Source organism: Equus quagga, chromosome 13 (assembly GCF_021613505.1).
Source record: "Equus quagga isolate Etosha38 chromosome 13, UCLA_HA_Equagga_1.0, whole genome shotgun sequence".
NCBI lineage: Eukaryota > Metazoa > Chordata > Mammalia > Perissodactyla > Equidae > Equus > Equus quagga.
Genome location: NC_060279.1, coordinates 37,090,971 through 37,113,419, shown reverse-complemented (window position 1 = coordinate 37,113,419; position 22,449 = coordinate 37,090,971). Strand labels below are relative to the sequence as shown.

At 56.5% G+C, this 22,449-nt stretch overlaps 2 protein-coding genes across 10 annotated transcripts in view; one reads left to right on the top strand and one right to left on the bottom strand.

The window, feature by feature from the left end:
* Nucleotides 1–7,116, top strand: part of LRRC71 (leucine rich repeat containing 71) — a 12,030-nt gene extending 4,914 nt beyond the window's left edge. Inside the window, exons 4-15 of the mRNA XM_046681921.1 lie at nt 39–120; nt 323–400; nt 2,250–2,318; nt 2,539–2,698; nt 2,783–2,866; nt 2,946–3,035; nt 3,718–3,867; nt 4,073–4,166; nt 4,577–4,665; nt 5,955–6,066; nt 6,475–6,596; nt 6,838–7,116. Coding sequence (XP_046537877.1) covers nt 39–120; nt 323–400; nt 2,250–2,318; nt 2,539–2,698; nt 2,783–2,866; nt 2,946–3,035; nt 3,718–3,867; nt 4,073–4,166; nt 4,577–4,665; nt 5,955–6,066; nt 6,475–6,596; nt 6,838–6,957 — 1,250 coding nt within the window. The 3' untranslated portion in view covers nt 6,958–7,116. The remainder of the gene's footprint in view (nt 1–38; nt 121–322; nt 401–2,249; nt 2,319–2,538; nt 2,699–2,782; nt 2,867–2,945; nt 3,036–3,717; nt 3,868–4,072; nt 4,167–4,576; nt 4,666–5,954; nt 6,067–6,474; nt 6,597–6,837) is intronic.
* A 1,642-nt stretch (nt 7,117–8,758) lies between these two features.
* ARHGEF11 (Rho guanine nucleotide exchange factor 11) overlaps nt 8,759–22,449 on the bottom strand; it is a 99,550-nt gene continuing 85,859 nt past the window's right edge. For 8 of the 9 annotated variants that reach the window (XM_046681911.1, XM_046681914.1, XM_046681912.1 and 5 more), the window contains 19 exons: nt 22,149–22,328; nt 22,011–22,058; nt 21,610–21,797; nt 21,147–21,293; nt 20,480–20,559; nt 20,216–20,341; nt 19,496–19,613; nt 18,435–18,613; nt 17,784–17,859; nt 17,423–17,590; nt 16,499–16,589; nt 15,611–15,736; nt 15,110–15,171; nt 13,919–14,137; nt 13,226–13,588; nt 12,012–12,107; nt 10,884–11,131; nt 10,474–10,663; nt 8,759–9,890 (listed from right to left, as the gene is read on the bottom strand). In XM_046681911.1, the coding sequence (XP_046537867.1) occupies nt 9,832–9,890; nt 10,474–10,663; nt 10,884–11,131; nt 12,012–12,107; nt 13,226–13,588; nt 13,919–14,137; nt 15,110–15,171; nt 15,611–15,736; nt 16,499–16,589; nt 17,423–17,590; nt 17,784–17,859; nt 18,435–18,613; nt 19,496–19,613; nt 20,216–20,341; nt 20,480–20,559; nt 21,147–21,293; nt 21,610–21,797; nt 22,011–22,058; nt 22,149–22,328 (2,764 nt within the window). In that variant the 3' untranslated portion in view covers nt 8,759–9,831. The remainder of the gene's footprint in view (nt 9,891–10,473; nt 10,664–10,883; nt 11,132–12,011; nt 12,108–13,225; nt 13,589–13,918; nt 14,138–15,109; nt 15,172–15,610; nt 15,737–16,498; nt 16,590–17,422; nt 17,591–17,783; nt 17,860–18,434; nt 18,614–19,495; nt 19,614–20,215; nt 20,342–20,479; nt 20,560–21,146; nt 21,294–21,609; nt 21,798–22,010; nt 22,059–22,148; nt 22,329–22,449) is intronic. The other variant, XM_046681918.1, reaches the window with a different exon arrangement.

The following is a 22,449-nucleotide window of genomic DNA, read 5'->3' as shown; positions in this document are numbered from 1 at the left end:
CCCCCCGACCTGAGGCAGCGTCCTCCTCTCCTTTCCGCACGCAGGCTGGAAGGTTGAGGAGCGGATCCTGGGTATCTTCTCTAAATGTCTGCCCTCCCTCAGCCAGCTGCAGGCCATCAAGTGAGGGGACATGGAGGGGGGTGGGCAGGAGGCCAATGTGGGGGGCCGGGCTCCTGGTGGCTTGGGAGAAAGAACTGAAGGGGCATGGAAGACCCTGGGGACTGTGGGGAGGGGGCTTGCTGAGGGAGGGTGTGGCTGGAGAGGGCGGTAGGGGAAGGAGGTGATGCCCCAGCCATGTTTCTGCACTTCCCCCCAACTCCAGCTTGTGGAAGGTGGGGCTGACTGACAAGACTCTGACCACCTTCATTGCCCTCCTGCCTCTCTGCTCCTCCACACTCAGGTCAGCGACGGGGGAGGCCCCCAGTGCCTGGGTAGCCTGGCTGGGTGCGCAGTCAGAGGGGAGCAGTTTGGGGAAGGGAGTGGCAAGTCCCACCTCCTGCAGGCCTGGCTGGCATCCCTGTGGAAACAGGGTGCAGCTAGTGTCTGTTGGGTTTTGAAACTTCCATCTGACAAGAAGCAGGGTGCCCTTTTCTGCCTCCACCAGTGGCTAAAGAGCCTGACCTTTGGGGCCTCATCCCCTTTTCCTTTCCATCACCCACTGTCTCCCTGGAGGATTTTTCCCTCACTCCTTGCTCCCTGGAGCCTGACACTGTACCAGGGCTGGTTCTCATCCTCCCGGACCTGGCAGTTCAATGAGGGAGGGAGAAGGATTTCGGAATAGATACTGCAGGGCAGTGTGGGGACTGCGGTGATGGAAGAATGGTTCATGCGGTGGGGGTGGGGATGGGGAGGTGGCTGTGGGGGCAGAGAAGGAGTGCCACCCCATCTTGTGGGTGTGGGGCAGGGAGACATGGAAGGCTCCCTGGAGGAGGAGGTGCTGGGCTGAGCCTGAAGGAGGAACAGGAGTGGGCAAGGCAGAGCATTGGGAAAGGACATTCCTGTATAGAAGGGAGCTGGAGCAAGGTGTGAATAGTGTCACCACAGGTGTGGTTTACTGTATAAAGGGCAAAGCTGATTTGGCCACCCCTGCTTGAGGCTCCCCCAGCACACTTGACTTCTCCTGCTTCACAGCACCCTCACTGCCACCCACTGGCTCGCCCATCTTCCTCCTATGGATGGGATGGGTGCTTCTGGAGGGCAGGGGTTGTGATTTCTTCAGCGGGAGGTCCTCAGTGCTCCCTGTATAGAACACCATGAAACATATTTTATTCCATCATGGGAATTAGAAACAACTTAACCGGCAGAAAAATAATTATAGAATTTAGCTTAATATGTAAAACTAAGTCAGATCAACATAATAAGAATAATTTTAGGTGAATGCCACCCAGTTTAGATGAAAGATGAGCCAGCCTGAAAGGCTGAGCAAAGATAATAAATCACGGGAGAAAATTTTTAAATAGAGAAAGTTCTAGCCATTAGTTCAATTTCTGTTGTGACTTAGAAAAAGACCTCCATTCTCTCAGCACTGTTGCAGAAGCCACTGCCTTATGGAGGGTCATGTATTAGTTGCCTATTGCTGTGTAACAAATTACCTCTATACTTAGTGGCTTAAAACAACACACATTTATGATTTCACCATTTCTGTGAGATAAGTCCAGGTGGAGGTTAGCTGGGAGCATCCGGCTCAGGGGCCTGGCGAGGCTGCAGTACAGCTGCTGGCTGGGACCACAGTCATCTCCCATGGGGCTGGAGCATCTGCTCCCCAGCTCACTTACTCCACACGTGAACCTCTCACATGCAGTCTGAGTGCCTCACCACATGACAGCTGATGATCCCAGAGAGTGCCAGAGAGCACCCAAGATGGGAACCAGTCTTTTTATAACCTAAACTTGAAGTGACGTTCCATCACTGTTGCCATATTCCACTCATCAGAAGTGAGTCACTAGGTCCAGCCACAATCTAGGGGAGGGGATTACACAAGGGCATAGATACCCGGAAGTGGGGATCATCGGGGTCATCTTAGAGGCCACCTTACCACAGGTCAATAACTCTGGGGAGTGACCCCTTCACATGGCCACACTTCTGGATTTTTAGTCTGGAGAACTGTCACATACAATTTCCTTTATTGGGGGGCCATTCTTTAACTCAGTTTCCAGGCTGCTCCCTAGAGACCCACATTTCCTCTCTGTCCCCTTCCTTCACCTGGCCTCAGTGGTGCCTCCTGTTTCTCAAATCTCTCCCACCCTCAGGAAGGTGTCTCTGGAGGGGAACCCGCTGCCGGAGCAGTCATATCACAAGCTCATGGCATTGGACAGCACGTGAGACTCACCCCCTTTCTCTGGGCCCGCCCCCCATTCCAAGTTGTCCCTAGTCCCCATTCTTCCTTGCCCCTCTAGCACCTCCCCCAAAGACCCTCAATTCCTGCCCCTCGACCCTCAGACTCGATGGACCTCCTCATGCCCCCAAGTTCACCGAAATTCCTGCAAACGCCCAGGACCCCCTGTTTCCAGTGACCCTCGTCTCCCTTCCGCTGCCCAGGATCGCTCACTTGTCTCTGCGGAACAACAACATCGACGACCACGGAGCGCAGCTCCTGGGCCAGGCTCTGTCCACGCTACACAGCTGCAACCGGACCCTGGTCTCGCTCAACCTGGGCTTCAACCACATCGGGGACGAGGGCGCCGGCTACATCGCGGACGTGCGTGAGCGGCGAGGAGGGACCCACGGGAGCTGGGACGGCCCGGGTCCCGCCGGCTCACGCGCCCCCTCCCTGTCTGCCCAGGGCCTCCGGCTGAACCGCTCCCTGCTCTGGCTGTCCCTGGCTCACAACCGCATCCAGGACAAGGGCGCCCTGAAGCTGGCCGAGGTGAGTTGCCGACTGGGTGGGGCCGGTGAGCGGACTCCCGCTCTGGGGCGTCTGATCGCGAGGTGGCGCCTCGCCGCAGGTCCTGCGCCCCTTCGAGTTGACGCACACCGAGGTGGTGGAGCGCCGGCGCCTCCTGCTGGAGAAAGGGCCGCTGGAGCGAATGCGATCGGTGAGGAGCCGCCGGAGCCGAGAGCCGAGCCCCTCTTAGCCCTCCAGGTCGGCTGCTTTTCAGCAAGCTGGCCATGTCCTAATGTGTCCTCTGGCCCTCTGTCGTGACCATCTTTTTCTGTGACTTCTGCACAGATCTAACAAACATTTGGGCTTTAACGGCAGAACCACTCCATGGGCAGTAGAGGGTATTGGCTAACAGAAAGGACTAGATTTAGACCGCCTGTGCTTGACATTGGGCTCATCTACATAACAGCTTGTGACCTTGGACATGTTATTTAACCCACCGGTCACAGTTTCTTCATCTGTAGAATGGGAATGATTTTACCTACCTCATAGGCTTGCTGAGCGGATTAAGGGAGTTAATTCACGCGATGCACTTGGAACAGAGCCTGGCACTTAGTTCAATGAAAGTTAGCTACTATTTTCTCCCTCAGTGTGAGGGTCACAGCCCTCATGCCCACCCCCCAGCTCATCCCCAGATCCCTCTGCCCTTTCTTCCCAACAGCACCTCCCCCTAGAGGAGTCTCACGCAAATTATTTTGGCACTTAGGCAGGGAGATGGGAGTGGGGTGCTGCCCAACCGAATGCTGCCCAGGCTCGAGGCTCCCCCTCACCTCTCGCCGAGGAAGGGGCACTGGCTTCTGGCTTCTTCCTCCATCCCCTCCCGTTTGTGAGCACAGCCTTCCTCCTCTCGACATGGGGAATCCAAATCAGATCGTGAGAAGAGTCAGGCGATAGGGGCCAGCAGTGTTGCCCTGGTGGACAAGGCAGACAAAGTGCAGACAATGAAGACCCCCAAGGGCCTGGGCAAGAAAAAGGAGAAGTCAGGGGTAGGTGTACTGTGGGCAAGAGAGCCTTGGGCCCTGGAGGAACGGGGGAGGCAGCTTCCGTGGGGTGGGGCACAGGTGGGGGCGGAGGGAAGAAGGCCTTTGAAGGCTCACCTCAGGCCCGGGGACCTAACGCGGCCCTGTCCCACACCTGCTCCCTATCCCAGGGGAGGTAGGACTTTCATCTCTTTCCTAACGTCCTCCACAGGAAGTGGTGAAGAAAGATGAGAAGTCAGGGTCTGCGCAGTCGCCTGTACAAGGAACCCCTAAGAAAGAAGACTCCACAAAGGCAGGCAAGGGGAGTAAGTGCTAGTGCCCTGCCGCGGCACCTTCTTGGTGTGGAGGAAGGAAGAGCACTGGGCAGGGTGCAGGAGAGCTGTTCTCAGCCTCGCTGTGTGCTCTGAGCTAGTCCTCTGGTCATGTCCCTCTCTGGGCCTTATTTCCTTCTCTGGGTGAGATGTAGAAAGCCCCACCGGGCCCCACCTCCTGACACATCACACCACACACTTTGTTTCCCTGGGCTGGACCCCCGTGGCTCAGCCCTCAGAAAAAGAACCACCTGCCTAGCTAGGGGCCCCCTCCAGCTCTGTTTCTATTGCACCCAACCCAAAGCTTGAGGAGCCTCCTTCCTTGCTCCAGCCCACTCTCTCTGGGGAACATGGGTGGTATCAGAGTTCTGCACTGTGCATTCTGGCTCCTCTTCCCACACCAGAGGTGACCATCCCTGAGCAGAAACCAACCAAGGGAAAAGGGCCCAAGACTGGAAGCAGAGAGAAGCGCAGCATCCTCCTGGAGTCAGAGGTAGGCTGCAGGAGAAGTGGGGTGGGGATCCTTGGGACCCGGGCTGCCCACGAGCTCTTACCCCAGCCCCTCCTGGAACGTGGTCTCCAGCCCTGGACTGTGGCAGCAGCCACTTCAGTTCACTTTCTGTCTTCCAGTCCTCTTACCACACCTGAACCCCCGCAGCCCCCTCCCAAGCTGGCCTTGCTGGCGGATGATAGAGCTTAGCGCTCCCCCTCTCCCCTGCCTTGTTGACTAGGAGCCCACACCCTGCACTTTTGATGTGCTGTCTCAGCTCAGGCTACTTCCCAAAAGGCCATTGGTTCACCGTCACCACCTCCATCATCTGCTTGCACAGTGGCACAGGGAACAGAGCACGTGGTCCTCAGCCCCTCTCAGCAGAGCCCCAGGAAGGCAGGGCGTTTTATAGTAGTTTTTATAACCCTGGGCACGGCTCCTTCAGAACCCTTCTCCTCTGCCCCTGGAGCCTCCGTTTTCCCTTTCAACTTGTTCCTTGCTTCAGGAACTGCCAACTCCATAGGTCCCATCCTTCCCCAGGTCTCTGTCCATCAGGAGACCTCCCTTGCCCTGGGCAGGGAATGGCCTCCTCCCCTTTTAGGAGTCTTCTCTGGCACCCAAGACAAGATCTTACGAAAGAGGAAGTTCAGGTGGAGAAAGGGGGTGGAAGCTGCCTTTCAATTCCCAGTTTTCTTTGTCCCTGCCCGGGTCTTCCTCCAGGCTGCTGCTTCTCACCAGGACTACTGCAGTTTCTTCTCATCCTGCCTTCAGTGTCATTTCCCTCCAGTCATTGCCCTCTTTGCTCTAGCTGTTAGGAAATACTTAGTGAGACCCCAATGTGACAGACTGCTTCATGCCCCAGAGCCTTTGCACCTGCTGTTTTCTTTGCCTCGAACACCTTTCCCCTCTATCTTCATCTGTAACGACCCCATACCATTCAAACTTCATCTGTAACGACCCCATACCATTCAAACTTCGGCTCACAGGCTGCCTCCTCCAGGAGACCCTTCCTGACTCCCAAGACTGGGCTAGATGTCCCTCCTCCGTGTTCCCAGTGCTCTGAGCTTACCTCTGCCACTTGTCACACCATACCCCACTACTGTCTCACTTTCTGGCTCCCCCACACCAAGTTGCTTCTTGAGGGTATGGGCTTATTTATCTTTGTATTCCCAGCACCTAGGACAAAGCCTGGACTATAGCCGGCCCTCAAAACATGTATGTTGAATGAATGAATGACTGGCCTGTTGACCAGCTCCCCTCTCCTCTGCTGCATTAGTATTCTGCTTTAGCAGCTGGTTACTGAAGCTATGGAGATGGTCAACCCTCTCCTGGAGCCTGTAGAGCACCGAGATGGGAAAGTTTTCATGCCTGGGAACAAGGTCCTTTTGCACCTCAACCTCCTCCGTATGTGTGCCAACCACCTCCACCCCCCTGCCGCAAGGCTACCTGGGTCCCATGCTGCCAGGAGGGTGCCCCACCCGATTCCACGGAGCAGAATGTGGTTCTCCTGTGGATGGGCTTTGTGCTGTCAGAGGCCCTCTTGCAGGGAGCTTTGGGGTGAGGGAGGCAGGCCCTGGGTTGGGTAATTAGAGAGTAAGGAGGGGCGGGAGAGAGCACTGGGGTGGAGAATACCAAGGGTGAGGGAAGTGAGACAGAGGAGGGGTCAGAGGAGGAGGGCTGGGGTGAGGGACCAGGCAGGGGGTAGGCCTGGGCTGGTGGGTGGGGTGCAGGGAGTTGGTTGTGCACTGAGGTGGGGGTGGGTGCCAGTGAAGCTGGTGGTGTAAGCAGCCACCTCATCTCCTCTTCCACCAGGAAACCGCATCACAGAGGTGGGGCTGGAGGGCTTCCTCAGCACGGTACAGTACCAGGCTCAGTTCTCCAAGGCCAAGAGTGCGTCCAAGGGCCCCGTGGGGCTGCTGTGGCTGTCCCTGGCGGTGAGTGCCATCACTCTCCTGCTGCAGGTGGCTTCTGTGGCTCCCCATTTTCGAGGCAGGCCTGCAGTGCCCCTCATTCTTTTTATCACAACATAACCTGCGTCCCTCTTGCTGCAAGATCAGCAGTCCTGCCCACTTTGCCTTTTCTCCATGTCCCCCAACCCCGAACCCAGGATGTTTTTTTCCCCCAGAGGACTAATCTTTCCTCTGTCAGCTGTCAGCCTTCCTTTCCCTCCTTCAGAAAAACTGCTTCTCCCCACAATGTCCTACGTACATCATGATCCAGGAGCTGATGCTGCCAAGGGAGCCCATCAGTAAGGCCAAGTCCAGGGAGGAGGAGGCCATGGCTTCCTCCACCTAGCCCCTCCCACCTTCCTCCCAGACACTGGGCCACAGAAGCTTCTCCTGTCCCTGCGTGGGCTGACCTCCCTGGAGGAGATCTCAGATTATGAACAAATTCTATTGCTGTACTTTTTTTCCTTGAGGTTGTTTGAAAACTTTGTTCCAGAACTACTTGAAACATTTGGACTCTGAGCCTGTTCATGTTACATGGCCAGAAATGGCTAAATCACTTTACAGTTCTGCTGGGGATGCTCTCAGCCCCTGTGGTGTTGGCCAGCCAGGGCCTTTGCTCTCCTGCCTCCTCAGGGCCTAGCGCTTGCCTGCTCCGGCCAGTCACTCCCCTGTGTTCCCTAGAGGACAGGCCATGCGCCTGGGTTTGCATTTGGCCTTTGGTCTCAGAGGCAGAAGGGAAGGACTTGGGATTAGTGACCGATGGAGCCCGGGCCCCACCTTTCCCTCCCCTGCGCCCACCCCCTCCTGCTTCTCCCTGGCTGGCCCAGGTGTCTGACTGGCTTGGAGGAGAGGCAAGGGCTCAGCTTAGGAAACTGTGGCGTTGGCAGGTTACTGCAGAGAAGGGCTGAGTCTCAACATCTACACAGCAAAGGCCAAGCCCTACACATGAGCCCGAAGAACACTGCCTGCAGATGCCAGCGACCTGACACCAGGGACTCCCACCCGGCATGGGGCCATGTGGGTGGGAAAGCTGGGGACCCCGTGTCTCTGCCCTTCAGCGTGGCCTGCCCTAAGACAACCCACTGCCATGCCCGGAGAGCACAGGGCCGGCTCCCGGGGAGCTGACGGCCGCTCTACAGGGAGAAGTGTCCCCCCTCACCTCTGGGCAGATTTAACCTGGGCCACACCCCCTGAGCCCCAGTCCCCTCATTCTGTGGCCTCGACAGGGACTTGCTCTGCCTGCCCAGAGCTCCCTCTCTGCGAGGCTCAGTCTCTGCCTCCGCCCGGGGCTGTGGCTCGGCCTCTCGGCAGCCGGCTGCTGAGCTTCTGCAGAGAAGATCGACCAGCACTGAATTCCCCACACCGAGCACATTACAGGTGCTCAGCGATGATCAGTCACCTCAGCTTCTCCAGGTATCCCTGCCCAAGTCCGTCTAAAGCTGCGGTGCACCCCAACAGCCCCCGTCCATATCCCGACACTTGATCACCAACGACTCGTCTATTAGTTCTGATGCCCAGCTAGACCGTAAGCTCGCGAGGTCAGCGTCTAGCGTTATGCTACGTCTAGGAGGGAGAGTATGAGCTAGTTAGGGCTGAAAGAGAATCTGTCCCTTTCTCCAACAATGAAGGCAAAGAGACAGAGGAGTTTGGATGGTTACAGTCCTAGGGATGGGGATGTGGCTGTGGCTGCCGTGCTGGCCTCCAGGGTTGTCAGGGCCTGTGGGAAGGATGTGGACGGCTGATGACAGTGACGACTGGCCAGGACTCCGAGGTGACCCTCCCCATATGTTTTCCCTTTCAAGTCCTAAAGCTCAGTGAGGGCAGTTCACGAGGTCTCTTGACTGGGTCCTCTGCTCCTTTGTATATATGTGTGTGTGTGTCTAAATTAAGTGAGTTCAGTGTCTTTTTGTTTGGGCCACAGGGGCTGTATAGCTCACTTTGCCCCACTGCAGTTCCGTGAGCACACATCTGAAGCTCTGGGAGAGAATATGGCAGGACCTGGGTAGGGGGCTTGATGCGGGGTCAGGGGAAGGACACGACGACACCTCCTTCTGTTCCCTCTATCCATTTCTAACCACCCTCTCAGGGAACCAACCACAATATCTTTTATCACAGCACTTCTAAGAATCACACACACACCACCACAGTTGAAGAATATTTAACTTTTCTTAAAAAAAAAATCTTAACCATGAAAGGAAGAAAATAAAAGAGTATACATTATTTTAACAGCAAAACAGTCATTTCCATATCTATATTTTATATATTATATATATTTATATATATATATGTATATATACACCTAGCACAGTGTGTATATTCTATTTGTCAGTGGGGGAGTGGAGTGGACATGGTAACAGGGGCCAACGCTGTGGTGGCTCCTGGGGATGGTCCTGGTTAATTCGGGGACTCCAGCATTCAAACCCCCTCCCCCCACCTCCTGGTGGGGGGCCCAGTTTTCAGCTCCATACCTGATACACTGGTTTTCTATGGGGGAGGGGAGGGAAGGGTGGTCACAGATGGGGTAAGATTTCCCCTGAAGATGAGAAGTCCTAGGAGGAAGGGAGCAGCTCGGCACCCAGCTAGGCGGCCAGAGGCCAGGAGACCTTTCCGCCCACAGGGGACTGGGGCACTCAGGGCCGGCTACACCTTTGGGCCCTCATCCTGAGCTGGGTGTTAACCAGGAGGTCCAAGTGAACCTCCCCTTCTCTCAGCAGTCCCTTCTATAACTGCCTCCAGCACCCCAGGAACAGAAACAAAAAAGGTCAAAGTTATTTACAATAGCAAAGATGCACTTACAATACATACATATTTATAGGAAACCAAAGTGACAGAGAGGTGGAGGCCCCCACCCCAGCCTTGGGGTCCTCTGGAGAAAGGGAGGGAGGAAGAAAGTGCATTTACACAGAAGCCTCCTCCCTTCACTTGCATGTCTGAGGGCACCCACACACACAGGCGGACACGCGCACGGGGGACGGGGGCCTTTCGGATGCAGTTAGCATGCTTAGGAGACACGAGGCCTTGGAGGGGGGCTGAAGGGAGGGAAAAAGACACTGGAACTTGACTCTGATCTTAGCAGACCAAGCAACATGCGGGTCTCCCCCCTGGGTCTCGGCTGGATCCGTCTCCTCAATTGCCTCCACCACAGGGAGGAGGTTAGGGGTCTCCCCACCCTGTGCCCCTGAGCAGGAGTGGGCTGCAGAGGATTTGGTGGTGTGGACAGTTACAGCCCTGGGGATGTGGCTGCCTCCGCCGTGCTGTCTTCCAGGGGGGTGTCGGAGCCTGTGGAGGATGCAGGGATGGCATGAGGAGCTGGCCTCTGAGGTGGGCCTCCCTCTGATGTTTAGCCCGGAAAGTCCTCAAGCTCGTGAGAGCAGCTCCTGTGGCGCCATCTGTCTGTGACAAGGTGCTCTCCTCCAGAAACCCTCGAGTTTCTTGTGGGGCCTGGAGAGGGCTGTCTACTGAACCCCCCTTTTGTTTTGTCGGCCCCTGAAGCCCGTAGGCAGGCATGCGCTTTGTCTCCCTGAGATGGAACACAGCCTTGTGGCTGGCCCACTCAATCTGATTCTGAACCGTTTAATAAGAACGGATTTTAGATGTGAGACTAGGCTCACCCTGGTTCATTATCTCCATAACCCAGGAAATAGAGGCTTCTATTTTAAGTTTCCCATTTGAGGGGAGTTTCTGTGGGGCTTCCCTAAACAGATCTCTTTCTGAAGCTGAGGGATGAATTAACTGTACCTAAGGGCAAGTGAGACCCCTTCCTCAGAGCCCTCGCTCCCCTCACACTGCGGGTGACGTTTCCTCCCGAGTTGGAGGCCTTCTCCCCCAGCATAGGTACAAAGAGAGGAGCGGCTTTACTCACCATCCTCAGGGCAGGGCCCCAGTTCCTGGCTGTCCCTGGAGTCAGAGGCTAGGGGCTCGTTGGCTGGAGGTGACAGGGTGCTGTTTGTCCATCTAGCCGCCTCTGTGTGGAAACTGCCCACAGGCGTGGTGCCGCCAGATGACTCTCCCCCGAGGGACCTGAGCAGCTCTCTGTGGGCCAGCTCCATGTCCTGGAAGAGTTAGTTGCAGGGGGATGTGTGCCCTCGAGTCCTCCTGTTCATAAGGTCCCTGGGGAAGGGACCAGGCTCTCTTATCCGTGCTGGGCCCTGGGGATGGGGCTGTGCTTGAGTGAGGCTAGGTGCGAGGAGGGAAGAGCCCCAGGCCAGGATCTAAGGCTCCCAGGGACACACCACAGAAAGCCTCCAGGGACCCAAGCCCCGTTTCCCTTACCTTGAGCCTGTTGAGCTTGAGGGTGAGCTGTTCAATGGTGCGGAAGATCAGACCCACGTCCCTGAGGGCCAGGCTGGGGGGAGAGCGGCCGGGGCGCCTCTGATCTTCATTGCTTCCCAGCCGCTGGGGCTGAGGCTCAGTCTGCCAGGCAGGGAGGCTGTCAGGCTGGGAGGGGTTCGTGGGTACCTCTGAGGGGTCGCTGCTTGAGTCCAGGGGTCCTGCTGGCATGCTGACATAAAAACAGTTCCCTGTCCCCACAGCAAGAGAGAGGTTAGGAGTCAAACAGAGAGAAGTCGAAGCCCTCCTCCCTCCCGTGGTGTTCCCCGTGCCGAATGAGAGGGCCAGGGAAGGCACCACAATGAGCGCAGAGCGGGCTGGCCTCACGCCGCCTGCCCATCCCTCATAGCTCTCCTCCTCCAGAGCCTTCCGGATAGCAGTTTGCTGAGCTTGGCCCATAGCAAGGGAAGTGGTGGAAGTTACGAGAAAGTGGCAGGGGCTCCGTGTTTCATCTGGGAAACATGGAGTGGCTCTGCTCCTTGAAGGAAGGGTCAAGAGGGGTGGGCTGGTTTCGGGCACCTGTGAAAGGAGCGGGCGGCGCCTCCTTCACTCTGCCCCGTCTCAAGCTCTGCTGTGAACTTCAGCCCCACCCCCTTCCCCAACCGCCATCTATTTCATGATGCTAGAGACACCTCAGCTCATCAGAGGGGGCCTGGGGCAGCTGGAGGAAGGCCATGGTGGGTCCCTGACAGGGCAGTAAGCATAGGAAACACCGAGGAAGCTGGGAGGCCAGGTAAGCCTGTTTCCACGGTGACCTTGGAGTCGTGGCTCAGACAGTCACGCTAAGGACACTGGGCCTCCCTGCCCAATCTCAGGACAGCACAGACTGCCAAACCTACTGTTCTGAAAGGCACCTGGGCAGCTCTTGACAGGTGGGTGGCACAGAGTCTGTTTCCCTGTTTTGAGGCCCATGTCCTACTCCCTCCCCATTCCAGACAATTGAGGGAATGCACGGGTGTGTCCCCCCATGTGACTGCAGGTAGGGCTCCAACTCCCAAAGCCCAGCTCTGCCCCCACAGGCCCCTCGCTCCAGCCCTGGCCTGTCTCTGGCTCCAAGGAGAAGTTCATTACCCGTAGCCTTTGCTCCGCCTTCCACTTCAGGTGGCTCAGGCTCTGTCTGGCCACTCTCTGGTAGTGCAGGGACAACCTTGCTGCCTGCCACCTCAGCTGCACCAACACCACCACCACCAGGGAGAGCAGAGACCGAAAGAGGAGGAAAGGGAAGGGAGAGAGAGCAGGAAGGAGAGGGAGAGAGAAGGGGGAGTGGGGATGGAGAAAAAGAAAAAGGGAAGAACCAAATGAACACCGGATCACTCATGATTACACCCCAGGGAGCTGCAGAGAACCTTCCACCAGTTCACCGAAGGAGAGAAGGAGGGTCAGTTCCCAGAAACCAAGGAGAGGGCAGACCTTGGGCAGACAGAACGAAAAGTGTTCTTGGAGAGGGAGGCAGAGCTGTGCACTCAGGGAGGCTAGGAAACCCCCTCGCACTAACTCAGGCCCCATCCACCCGTCGCGGGCACCCCAGGCCTCATTTCATCTTTCCCGCCACACTCCTCAGACCAGTATTCATCCTCAGCTTACTCCTCCCTGCACCTAGGGCCTCCCTCCCCAGGGCTCACTGCTCTGGCCAGACAAACCTGTCCTGAGCACGAACCCTGGCTAGTCTCAGCTTTTCTTGTCTTAAAGCCCCCCATGGTTTTCCACAAGCTGGGGCACACTCCCTACCCCCTTGCTCATTCGTGACCCCCCCTTACCCTCCATGTGTCTTCCCAGCCTTGTTGCACAGCCCACCCCCCCACTGCTTGACGTCTAGTCCAGCTGCCATCTCCACCCCTCACACTGCCAGCTCCTTCATCACTGCTTTCTGGACCGACTGGCTGCAAGCATCCGCCCTTGTCTTTCCAGCAGTGAGGCTCCTGAGAAGAGCCTCAACCTTTCCTTAGGACTGGGACATGGGTGAAGAACACCAGCCGAAACTTGCTGAGAGCTGATTCGTGCAGGCAGTAGGCAATACCCTCGTACTGTAACATGAGGTGCAGAGATGACTGAGAATTTTCTTTAAGGTCACACAAGTGACAGAAATAAGGTTTTGAACTTTGGCTGTCCGACTCCACAGCCTTTGCACAGTATCAACATGTCCCCTTCTGCCAGGACCCAGTGTGAGCCCTGCACACGTGGCTTCCGGAACAAAGGCGGGAAGGAAGGAGCCGTTTGGAAGACTCGCCCCTACCCTAGCAAAGCTGGGCATTTGTCTCCCCAGTGGACACCCCAATTTATTTTACCTTTTCTCACAACTTTGTAACTTCCTGCTGCCTCTGTGCTTGAAGTTTCTTCCTCTGGATTCCTGTCCAGCTCGGGAGACTCCCAGATCCCAGAATTTCTGGTCCTTGGGGGTAAGTGTTCCAGAGAACAAAGAGCCACGTCCTCCTGCTCTGGCCGGGCCCCCTCTGGCCCTGGGAGCTGGGTGTTGTCCCCTTCACCCCCAGTGGGAGCTGGCCCTGGGGAGCCTGGGTCCCAGGGGTGAGAGGTGATGCTGATGACAGAAGGTGTAGGTGTCAGGTCGTCCTCGGGCTCCCTGGCAGCCTGAGGTTCCACGGAGTGACCTGGCAGCAGGCTCCACAAGATCAGGTGCCGCAGGTTCTCCACTGGAGGGGAAACAGGGTGATGGCTTTCCCAGCACAGGACTGCACACCACGCCAGGGCTGGGAGAGCGCAGAGGTGGCAGGAGGGTCGCTGCTCTCCTCCCCCACCCCTAACTTCGTGAAACTGCCTCCTCAGTCACGGAGTGGAGCTGGAGGGCTCCGGCCAACCAGCTGGGGGGGGGGGGGGGGGGGGGCAGAAGGGGAGTGACAGTTGTCTCTCTGCATCTGTCCCTCCTCAAGCACAACCAGGGAGAGCCTGGAGACATCTGCCAGTTCACACTGGCCACACTACTGGGGGACCAGGGCTGACGGCAGGGTGCATGGGGCACTCACCATCTTCTAGGGCTGCGTCAGCGAGTCCTTCCATGAACAGAGGGTCTGGGAGGGGCAGGAGGATGGGGTCCCTTGTCCTGCTGGCCCTGTTCTCTACATCCAGGGATGCAGCAGGGTGAGGCAGGGCATGCACCTCCTCTTCCTCTACACGGCCCGGCTGCTCGGGAGCCTCTAGCATGACCGGGTGCTTCCCTTTGACCCTCTGCTGGGGCCCAGTGCCTATTTTGAATGGGAAGACAGAGTAAGGCAGGGAAAGAGGGAGGGCACACGTGGGCTGATCCCATGCCCAGCTTTGGATTCAGGGGGCTGGGAACATCGGCTGATTCATTCCACAGACGTTTAGTGAGCACTTGCTATGGCCAGGCAGTGTCCCAGACTCTTGGCATAGAGCACCAATAAAATGGAGCTTAAATTCTAGTGAGGAGATTAACCTCCATGTGGGGCTTAAATCCTAGTGACGCACATGGAGAAATAATAAAGTAAGTTATTATCTGAATAAAGTAGGAGGTGAGAAGTGTTATAGGAAAGAAGAAAAACTTGAGCAGGGTGTGTGGGACCAGGACAGCTGGTTACATATTAACCCGAGTGCTCCAAGAAGGTGTATCAATGCAGAGAGAACATTTGTACAAATACTCGAGGAGGTGTGGGAGTTCGGAGGAAAAGCATTCTAATCAGAGGGAAACAGCCAGGGAGCCCACCCAGGGAGATTTCTCTCTAAACCCAAGACATGAAGTTATTCACATAAAAAAACCTCAAGGAGAATTCTGTTCGGGACCCTCCCACCCCTGCCAATCCCATCCCGGTAATCGGGTCTGAAGCCCTTTGAGCTCCCAGTCCCTGCAGTCTCCGCGTGCATCTCGTTCCCCATTAGTAACCCGACTGGAAGAAGCAGGGCCCCTGGACCCTGCCCGACTGCCCCTCTTCCGCCACTACTAGCTACCTGCCAGCAGAGAGCCAGGGTGGAGTCTCTTCAAGTGAGCTAGTCTCCGCTCACTTAAGTCTGTTCTCCTTCTTCCAGACACTTTCTTCCTCACTCTGTTTCCTCTCTCTTCTCCTCAAACCTCCTACCTCTGGCCCTGATGGATCTCTCCCAGCACCCCACACCCACACCCACACCTGACCACCTCCCTACCTGTGCCTACAAAAAATGGACTGGGGTGGGCTCCCACAAAGGCTGTTGGGGGGACTCACCTCCAGGAAGCTCCTCAGGTTCTGGTTCCGCATGGAACATTTCTGAGTCATCCAGCCCCGCCCTGAGGGAGAAACAGCCAAGGGGGAGGGAAGATCACCTGCGGGGACCCTGGCTCTCTGCCAGCCAGCAGGTGGTGATGTCACAAAATTCCACCCTGGCCTCCCGAGTTAGAATGGGCAACGAAGGAGTGGGGTCCAAGAAGAGAGGTGTTAGGCTTCAGCACCTGCCATCTGGCTGGCAACTTGTGGGGGTGGGTGCTGGCCAAGCTCCTCCTGGTCCCAGTTCTACAGCCCCCACCCCACTTCAGGCACAGTCTCCATTACAGTCAGGATGGGGGCTGGGGGAGGACAGCAGACAGACAGAAGGCAGAGACGTGGAGGCACGTCCCTGCTAACATTTGTCTACTGAGGCTGTCCATCCCCAGGGGTGAAGGGCTTGGAAGCAGCAGAAAATGAGTGGCTTGGAGTGGGGATGGCGAGGCGGACTGGAGGGCTGAGCACCTGCTCGCGGTGGGGCTTGGGTGGGTTGGCTCCTGGGGGCCCGGGGGCGGGGGATGGATGGGCGTCGGGGCGGCTCCAGGGTGCCTGGTGGCGTGCCGCACGGCTTCTTCTAAGAGCTCCATCCATCTGTTGCTCGGCAGGAACAGAGAGGACTGGTGGTAAGAACAAGGCCAAGGTGCACAGCATCTCCCCCTGCTGACTCCACCACCCAGAGCTTCGAGGCCCTTCTCCATGTCCTGCCCCTACAATCCTCTGCCTGTTCCCACCTCCCCTCAGTCCTGACTGGCTGCTCTGTGGAGTTCTATTACTTGTAGCTACTGATTACTGAGCACCAACCCTCTGTTAGGCTCTGTGCTAAGCATTCTGCATCTGTTTACTCTCTCAAAATAACTCTCTAAGAAGTGGCAGGACCCACTGCTTACGGATGAAAACCCTGAGGCTGAGAAACTGTCTACCTCCACCTGTCTCCCTCTCTGTGCCACGCCACCTCTGGCTGGCTGCTGTCAGGGGATACGGGGTGGTTGGATGACCTCGGGGGGATGAGGGTCCTGGCGGCAAACATCTGAGAGGAATGCATGAATTTCATATGCTGGAAGGGGAAGGGGCAGAAGAACCCCAACGGAAGGGCGTGGAGCCAGAGACAGGAAAGCAGCAGAAGGCGGGGGGCCTGTGGGGGACTCCTCCTCCCTGCCACAGGCCGGCTTACAGGGCAGGGAAGGTGTTCCTGACAGCCCCTCCACATCTGCCTCATCTCCCCCTTCCCTGCCCAGCCCCTGTCCTCTGACTGCTCTGGGGTCCAGCCCTGGCCTCACTGCCCACCATCCTCATACACACCACCCTGGTCCCAACGGGACGGCAGTTACGTGTGACCCCTCAATCAATTCTCACGTGTTCTTGTCTGATGATGTCAATGCCACCAGCTCATATATCTGGGGTGGGCCCAACTCGGAGGTACAGATGATGAAGAAGGCCCGTTTATCTGTGTGAGGAAAGGAAGGTAGAAGGGTCTATACTGGGGGTGGCAGAGGTGTGACAGCAGCCTGGGCCAGGACAACAGAGTGCAGACTCGAGGCCCTGACCCTCAACACAAATCAAGAATGCAGCATGAGACAGACCTCGGTCATCAGAACCACTTGGGACTCATTTACAAAAGGGACAGAGGCAATTCTGGAACCCCTAATGTTATCTCCATGGCCACCCCCATTACCTTCCTGGTCCCCTAACAGTGAGGGCTGATGTGTGTAAGGTGCTTGGGGTTTATAAAACTTTTTCCTATCCATCACCCCTTTTGATCTCTCCAAGAAGTAGGGCAGGTATCACCCCATGTTATAGAGGAAGAAAGCAAGCCCAGAGAATTTGGTTGCCTGGCTCGAGCTCAGAGCTCTTTCTTGTACACACTCCACTCCTCACTGAAATGTCCCTGTCCCCTGTACCGCTCTGAACCATGGGTGCTGCAGTCTTCTGCATCCGAGCTCTGCCCAAGTCACTGGTGAGCAGGAAGGTGTGTCCCGCTCCCCTTTGCCCAATCCCATGCTTCCCAATCCTGCTTGAGACGTCCTTAGACCATCCTAGGTGCCCACATCCCATCCTGTCTGCTCCAGCTTCTCTATCTGCATCTTGATCCCTATCCTACCTGTCATCCTAGCCCATCTTGGACTACATCCTCCTGCTTAGATGGGTCAGGAGGAAAGAAACACAGGTGGACCGGTTAGCTCTCTAAGGCCCCAGATCAGCCCTGCATCACCCAGTGCTCGCTGGACACTAGTAACAGGGATCACGGCCCTGGGGCCCAGGCCAGTCTCCCCACGGTACCTGTGGCCACGGAGCGGATGAGCACGGCATTGAGCTTGAGCACGGGGCTGAAGGTCTGCTTGCTATCTGAGGAGCCCACGGCTGTCTTGCTGTGGCACTTAAGCAGCAGCTTCTCGTCCTGTTTCTGCAGCAGCACTAGGAGGTCCTCCAGCAGCAGCACATGGAGGTCTGGAGGGGGGTGGTGGCGTTGAGGTGTTCCCTGTTGCCCATTCATCCCTCTTCAACACATGGGGCACCTCCCCAGCCACCTTACTACCCCGAAAGCACCAGGTTCCAGGGCTTATGATCCAGAGAGGGAAGAGCCCTGGGGCTGTCCAGCCCACCGTGGACTCTCTCTCGGCCCCAGTCCCCTGGCACATACCCAAGGTCTTATCCTTGCTGATCCTCCAGGTCAGGGGCCCCTCGTGGATCATCTTTCTGGCTGTAAGATCCAGGCTCTGTTAAGGAGATACCATTCATTCATTCATTCAACAAGTATTCGAGAACCTACTATATGTGCGTCATTGTGCTAAGGTGCTGGGAATCAGTGTGAACAAGAAACAGTCCTTGTCCTTACCCTCTGGTGGGAGACGCAGACAAGTAACAAGGCACCTCTGAAGTCCTGTGCATGAGCTGTGCTGCCGGTACCCCAATGGCTCTGGCTTGGGTTTCTCATCCACCCCCTTTCACATGCCATCCACTTTCCTAAGGTCGCTCTATGCTTCGCCTGCCCATCCCTCCAGCTTTATTCCTTCTCAAATGGTCTTCACCTTTCCCTCAGGCTCTGACTCCCATCCCCTACTCTCCCAGGCTGAGTTCTAACATCGGGTCTTTGTTGGTGGGGCTGTCTATCTAGGGATGGGGTGACAATGCTAACAGGGTGTGTGTGTTCCATGTCCTGCCATGCCCTCCGACCACAGATACGCCCGTCTCCTAGCAAGATTCTCCAAGCCCTGACCAGAGTTCTGCTCCTAGGGGTGGCCAAGAAGTAGGTGTGTGGGGGGCTGACCATGCCACAGCCTCTGCCTGCTACCTTGAACTCTGCTGCCAGGGGGTTGCTGGCCCTCTCCAGGGAGGTGGTATCCAGGCGTTTCTGGTAGCCCTCTAAACGGTGCCGGTTCTCGGTCTGCTTCACCGCTTCATTCACATACTTGAGAATTTCCCGGCACTGATCCCGGGCCCGGCAGAGCTTCTCGTGCTCAGAGCTACCACCTGTGAAATGGGGTAGAGGAGGTGCTGAGGGCTCCCGCCTGAGAAATCTGTCCGAGTCCAACGTTACCTGGCTGCCTAAAGCCCTGAGGACTGGCCTCCCACAAACCAGCAGGGAGGGGTGTAGATACGCCACCCCTGCCTAACCCGAGGACCTCAAGTATAAGGTTAACTTTTATTGAGTGCCCTTGGGTTTCACACCACTGCTTTGAAGACACAGGCAGCTGGGAATTCCTGCCTAGACCACAGCCAGCTCTACAGATGTGGGGGGACAGGAACAGGGACAGTGGGGGACGGCAGTGACTGTGCCTCCAGGAAGCCTATTCAAATCAGGCTGAGGTTCCTCACACTTCTATACCCTGAGGCCAATGTCCCTAATTTGAGGGTGGTGAAAGATGTTCAGGATCCCAGGGACAGTGACAACCTGGGCCCAGACCCCCTTATTCAGCCTGGTCCCCTATTCCTCTGGGGTTACCACATATAGTCTGTCTTTTGTGCACTGCACAGAGGTGTCCAGGAGGGAAGATGAACCAGGGCTAAAATCCAGCCATGGCCCCTGTTGTGGGACCATGATCATCAGAGGAGCCAAGGTGTCCTCCACGTGCCAACCTGTGTCCACTCAGAGGCTTTCCTCTGATTTGCCAAAGGCCCCACGTAGGCTAGAGGTGGCCCTTATCTCCTCCTGCTGTTGAGCACCTTCTATTTCCTAAGGCACATTTATAATCATTATCTTCTTTGAGACTAAGCATAACAAGAAAAGGATGAAGACCCTGAAGACCAGAGAGGCCAAGCTATTTGTTAAGGTCACAAAGCAAGTCAGTGCTAGACCTAGGGTCTGAAATGAGGGCTGTTGCCTCCCAGTCCTAGCCCCTCTCCAAGTCCTACCCTCCGTGTGCTTGATGATGTTCTCCAGCAGCAGTGGGTACTTGGTGAGCCGCTGCATCTCGGAGATGATGAGGTCTCTAAGCTGCAGCCTCCGGCACTGAGGGTGGCTCTCGGCCTCCTAGAAGGCAGGAGGCACACACAGAGGAAGACGTCAACCTGTGGTTGGGAGCTGGCTTATGGGTTCAGGACCCAGATGGGTGTGAAAAGGCCAAACAGATCCTAATCCCAGATGGGTCGTCCAGAAACAGTGGTGGCAGCTTCTTCCTTGAGTCTTTAGGGAAAGGCTGGTGGGGGCAAGGAGACCAACAGCCCAAGGAAGGGATATGGTCAAACAGGCTACACAGAGCACGTATTCGTCCCACATCATAGACAAGGAAGCTGAGATCCATCCAAGAGTACACAGGTGCTAGCAGGTGAGCCTGACTTCTGACTGCTAAGCCAGTGTTCTTTTCAACAAACAGTGGGCTCTGTCTTGGGAGTGGGTATGTGTCCGTGATTTTGGGGAGGTGGTGGTGTTGGGAGGGTGTGGATGGGTGCAGGTGCTGCCAGGTTATCTTCTCTGGCAGAGAAAAGCTGGGGACCTGGAGCTGGGGGCCAGAAGGAGGGGAGTTCAGGAGATCCCTGGTGAACATTTCTTTTCCTCCAGCCTTACTGAGATATGGTTGGTTTGGTTAACTGTTAGAGGCGATGAGGGAAGGCTGAGGGCGGCCAAGGACTCACCTGCATGAAGAGCTGGAAGCGGCTCTCCTTGCGCTGCTTGGTCTTGATCAGCTCCAGGGCTATGGACTGATAGGAGCAGAACTGAGCGGCCACTTGTTGGAGTTCCTCCCGGGCGGAGCCATCAAACTGAGAGGCAGAAGGGACACGGGCCCAGGCATCACAGCCCTGCCTGGGACGGTCCCTCCCCATCTCCTCCTCTGCCACATCCCCTAACCGTGGGTAATGAGACCTGTCTCCTCCAAGTGGGAGAAGTTGGCACCATACCCGAGCCAGCATGAGGTCACTGATTTCTTTGATGATGGGGCCTTCCTCCCGGAGCTTCCTCATGGCTTCACACCAGGAATCTGGGGCAGGGAGAGAAATGGAAATGCCTGGGGTTGAGCTGCGCTGCCAGACCCTCTGTGACTGAGAGGAAAGGGGTCTGTGGCAGCAGTGCTGTGGGGAAGGGTCTGGAGACCATTTCACTTTTGGGGGAACTGGAGCTGGTTTCAGGTTGTACACCAAGTTCTTGCACCAAAGAGGCCTGGTGAGGGGCCGGCCCCGTGGCGGAGTGGTTAAGTTCGTGTGCTCTGCTTCGGTGGCCCAGGGTTTCGCCAGTTCGGATCCTGGGTATGGACATGGCACCGTTCATCAGGCCACGCTGAGGTGGCGTCTCACATGCCACAACTAGAGTGACCCACAACTAAAATATGCAACTATGTACTGGGGGGATTTGGGGAGGAAAAAGCAGGAAAAAAAAAAAAAGAAGATTGGCAACAGTTAGCTCAGGTGCCAATCTTTAAAAAAAGAAATTAAAAAAAAGAGGCCTAGCGAGGGTTATCTACTCAGGGAGGTCCTGGCACGTGGGCAAACCAGAAGAGAAACCTGAAGGCTAGCCAGAGAAGGAGTTTGGAGGGGGGAGGCCGGCAGATGGGGAGGACAGGCTCCTCACTGTGGATCTCTATGAGTTCAGGCAGGTTGGGAAAGAGCCGGGCCAGCTCCTCCCGAGGCATCAGATTCTCCTTCTTCATTCGCTGGTAGAAGATCAGGTCCAGGACCCGGAGTGTGCGCAGATGGGAAGCTTCTGTCACAAACAGCTCTGAGCGGGGGTTGTGACAAGGGGGGCAGGGAGACAGAGAGAAATCAGATCAGCAAGTATCTAGTCACTACCCTGATCTCCAAACCACTTTACCTTTGGGGGAACCGAGTGCTGGTTTCAGATCGTACATCAACGTTTCTCCCAGCCCAGGGGCCGGAACACTGAGGTGGCCCTTATCAGGATGGCAACACAGACCTAGTCCTGTCCCCAGGGCCCCACCCTACTTACTCTTTACCACCCTTTGCATCTTAGGTGCTATGCACCTGTTCCCACATGAGTCACAGTGGAAGTGGGGGGAGGTGGAGCGCATTCTCACCGTTGATGACCTCCTGCCGGTCAATCTCCCTCTGGGTGAGCCCAGATACCACATCCTTGCCCACTGTATGCTGCCAGTTTTGGGCGTCCAGCTCTGGCTCCAGGTCAGACAGCTGGCCCAGATCATCCTCTAGGAGGTGGGGGAGGAGGGCATCTGTGCAGAATCCCAAGCTGGGGGACTCAATGCTCCTGGGGGAAAATGGGCAGCTCAGCCTTACTTGGAGGAAGACCTCACACACAGGGTTTGTCCCTCCCTCTCCTGCCCACCTTGCCTGCCCTGGGCCCGTGGGAAACCAGAGGGCCATGAAGAGAAGAGGAACACCCAACCAGCCACTCAGGGTTGGGAGGAGCAGATGAATGGCTGGGACACAGACACTCAACAGAGAGGAGACCATTACTCACTTGCGGCCCATTTTGGGGGTGAAAGGAGGGGTTGGGTTCTCAAGAGACCTGTGGAGAGAATGTCACCTTTCAGCAACCCTCTGCCCCTGTCCCTGCCCCCAAGATATCAGTGGGCTGAGCCACCTGAGCCCTGGCCACCTGGTAGAGAGGCTGGAGGCAGAGGACGAGGCTGACTGGTGGAGGCGGGCGGCCTCTGCAGCAGCATCCATGTCAACGTCACTGCGAGAGCGGGGCACGTTCTCCGCCTTCCGAGACCGCTTCATCTCCTCCCGGCCCTTCAGGCTCTCAGAGCGGCCCAGGCGAATCTCTGAGCGTGAGCTGGTGGGGGAAAGGGCAAGAGACTTTGGGATCTTATGTCCTGGCCAATCTTTATCTGCGGCCCTATCTCAAGGGTGCCTCAATGTTGCAGGTTCTCTACCTGACCCCTAAAGAGCCCAAA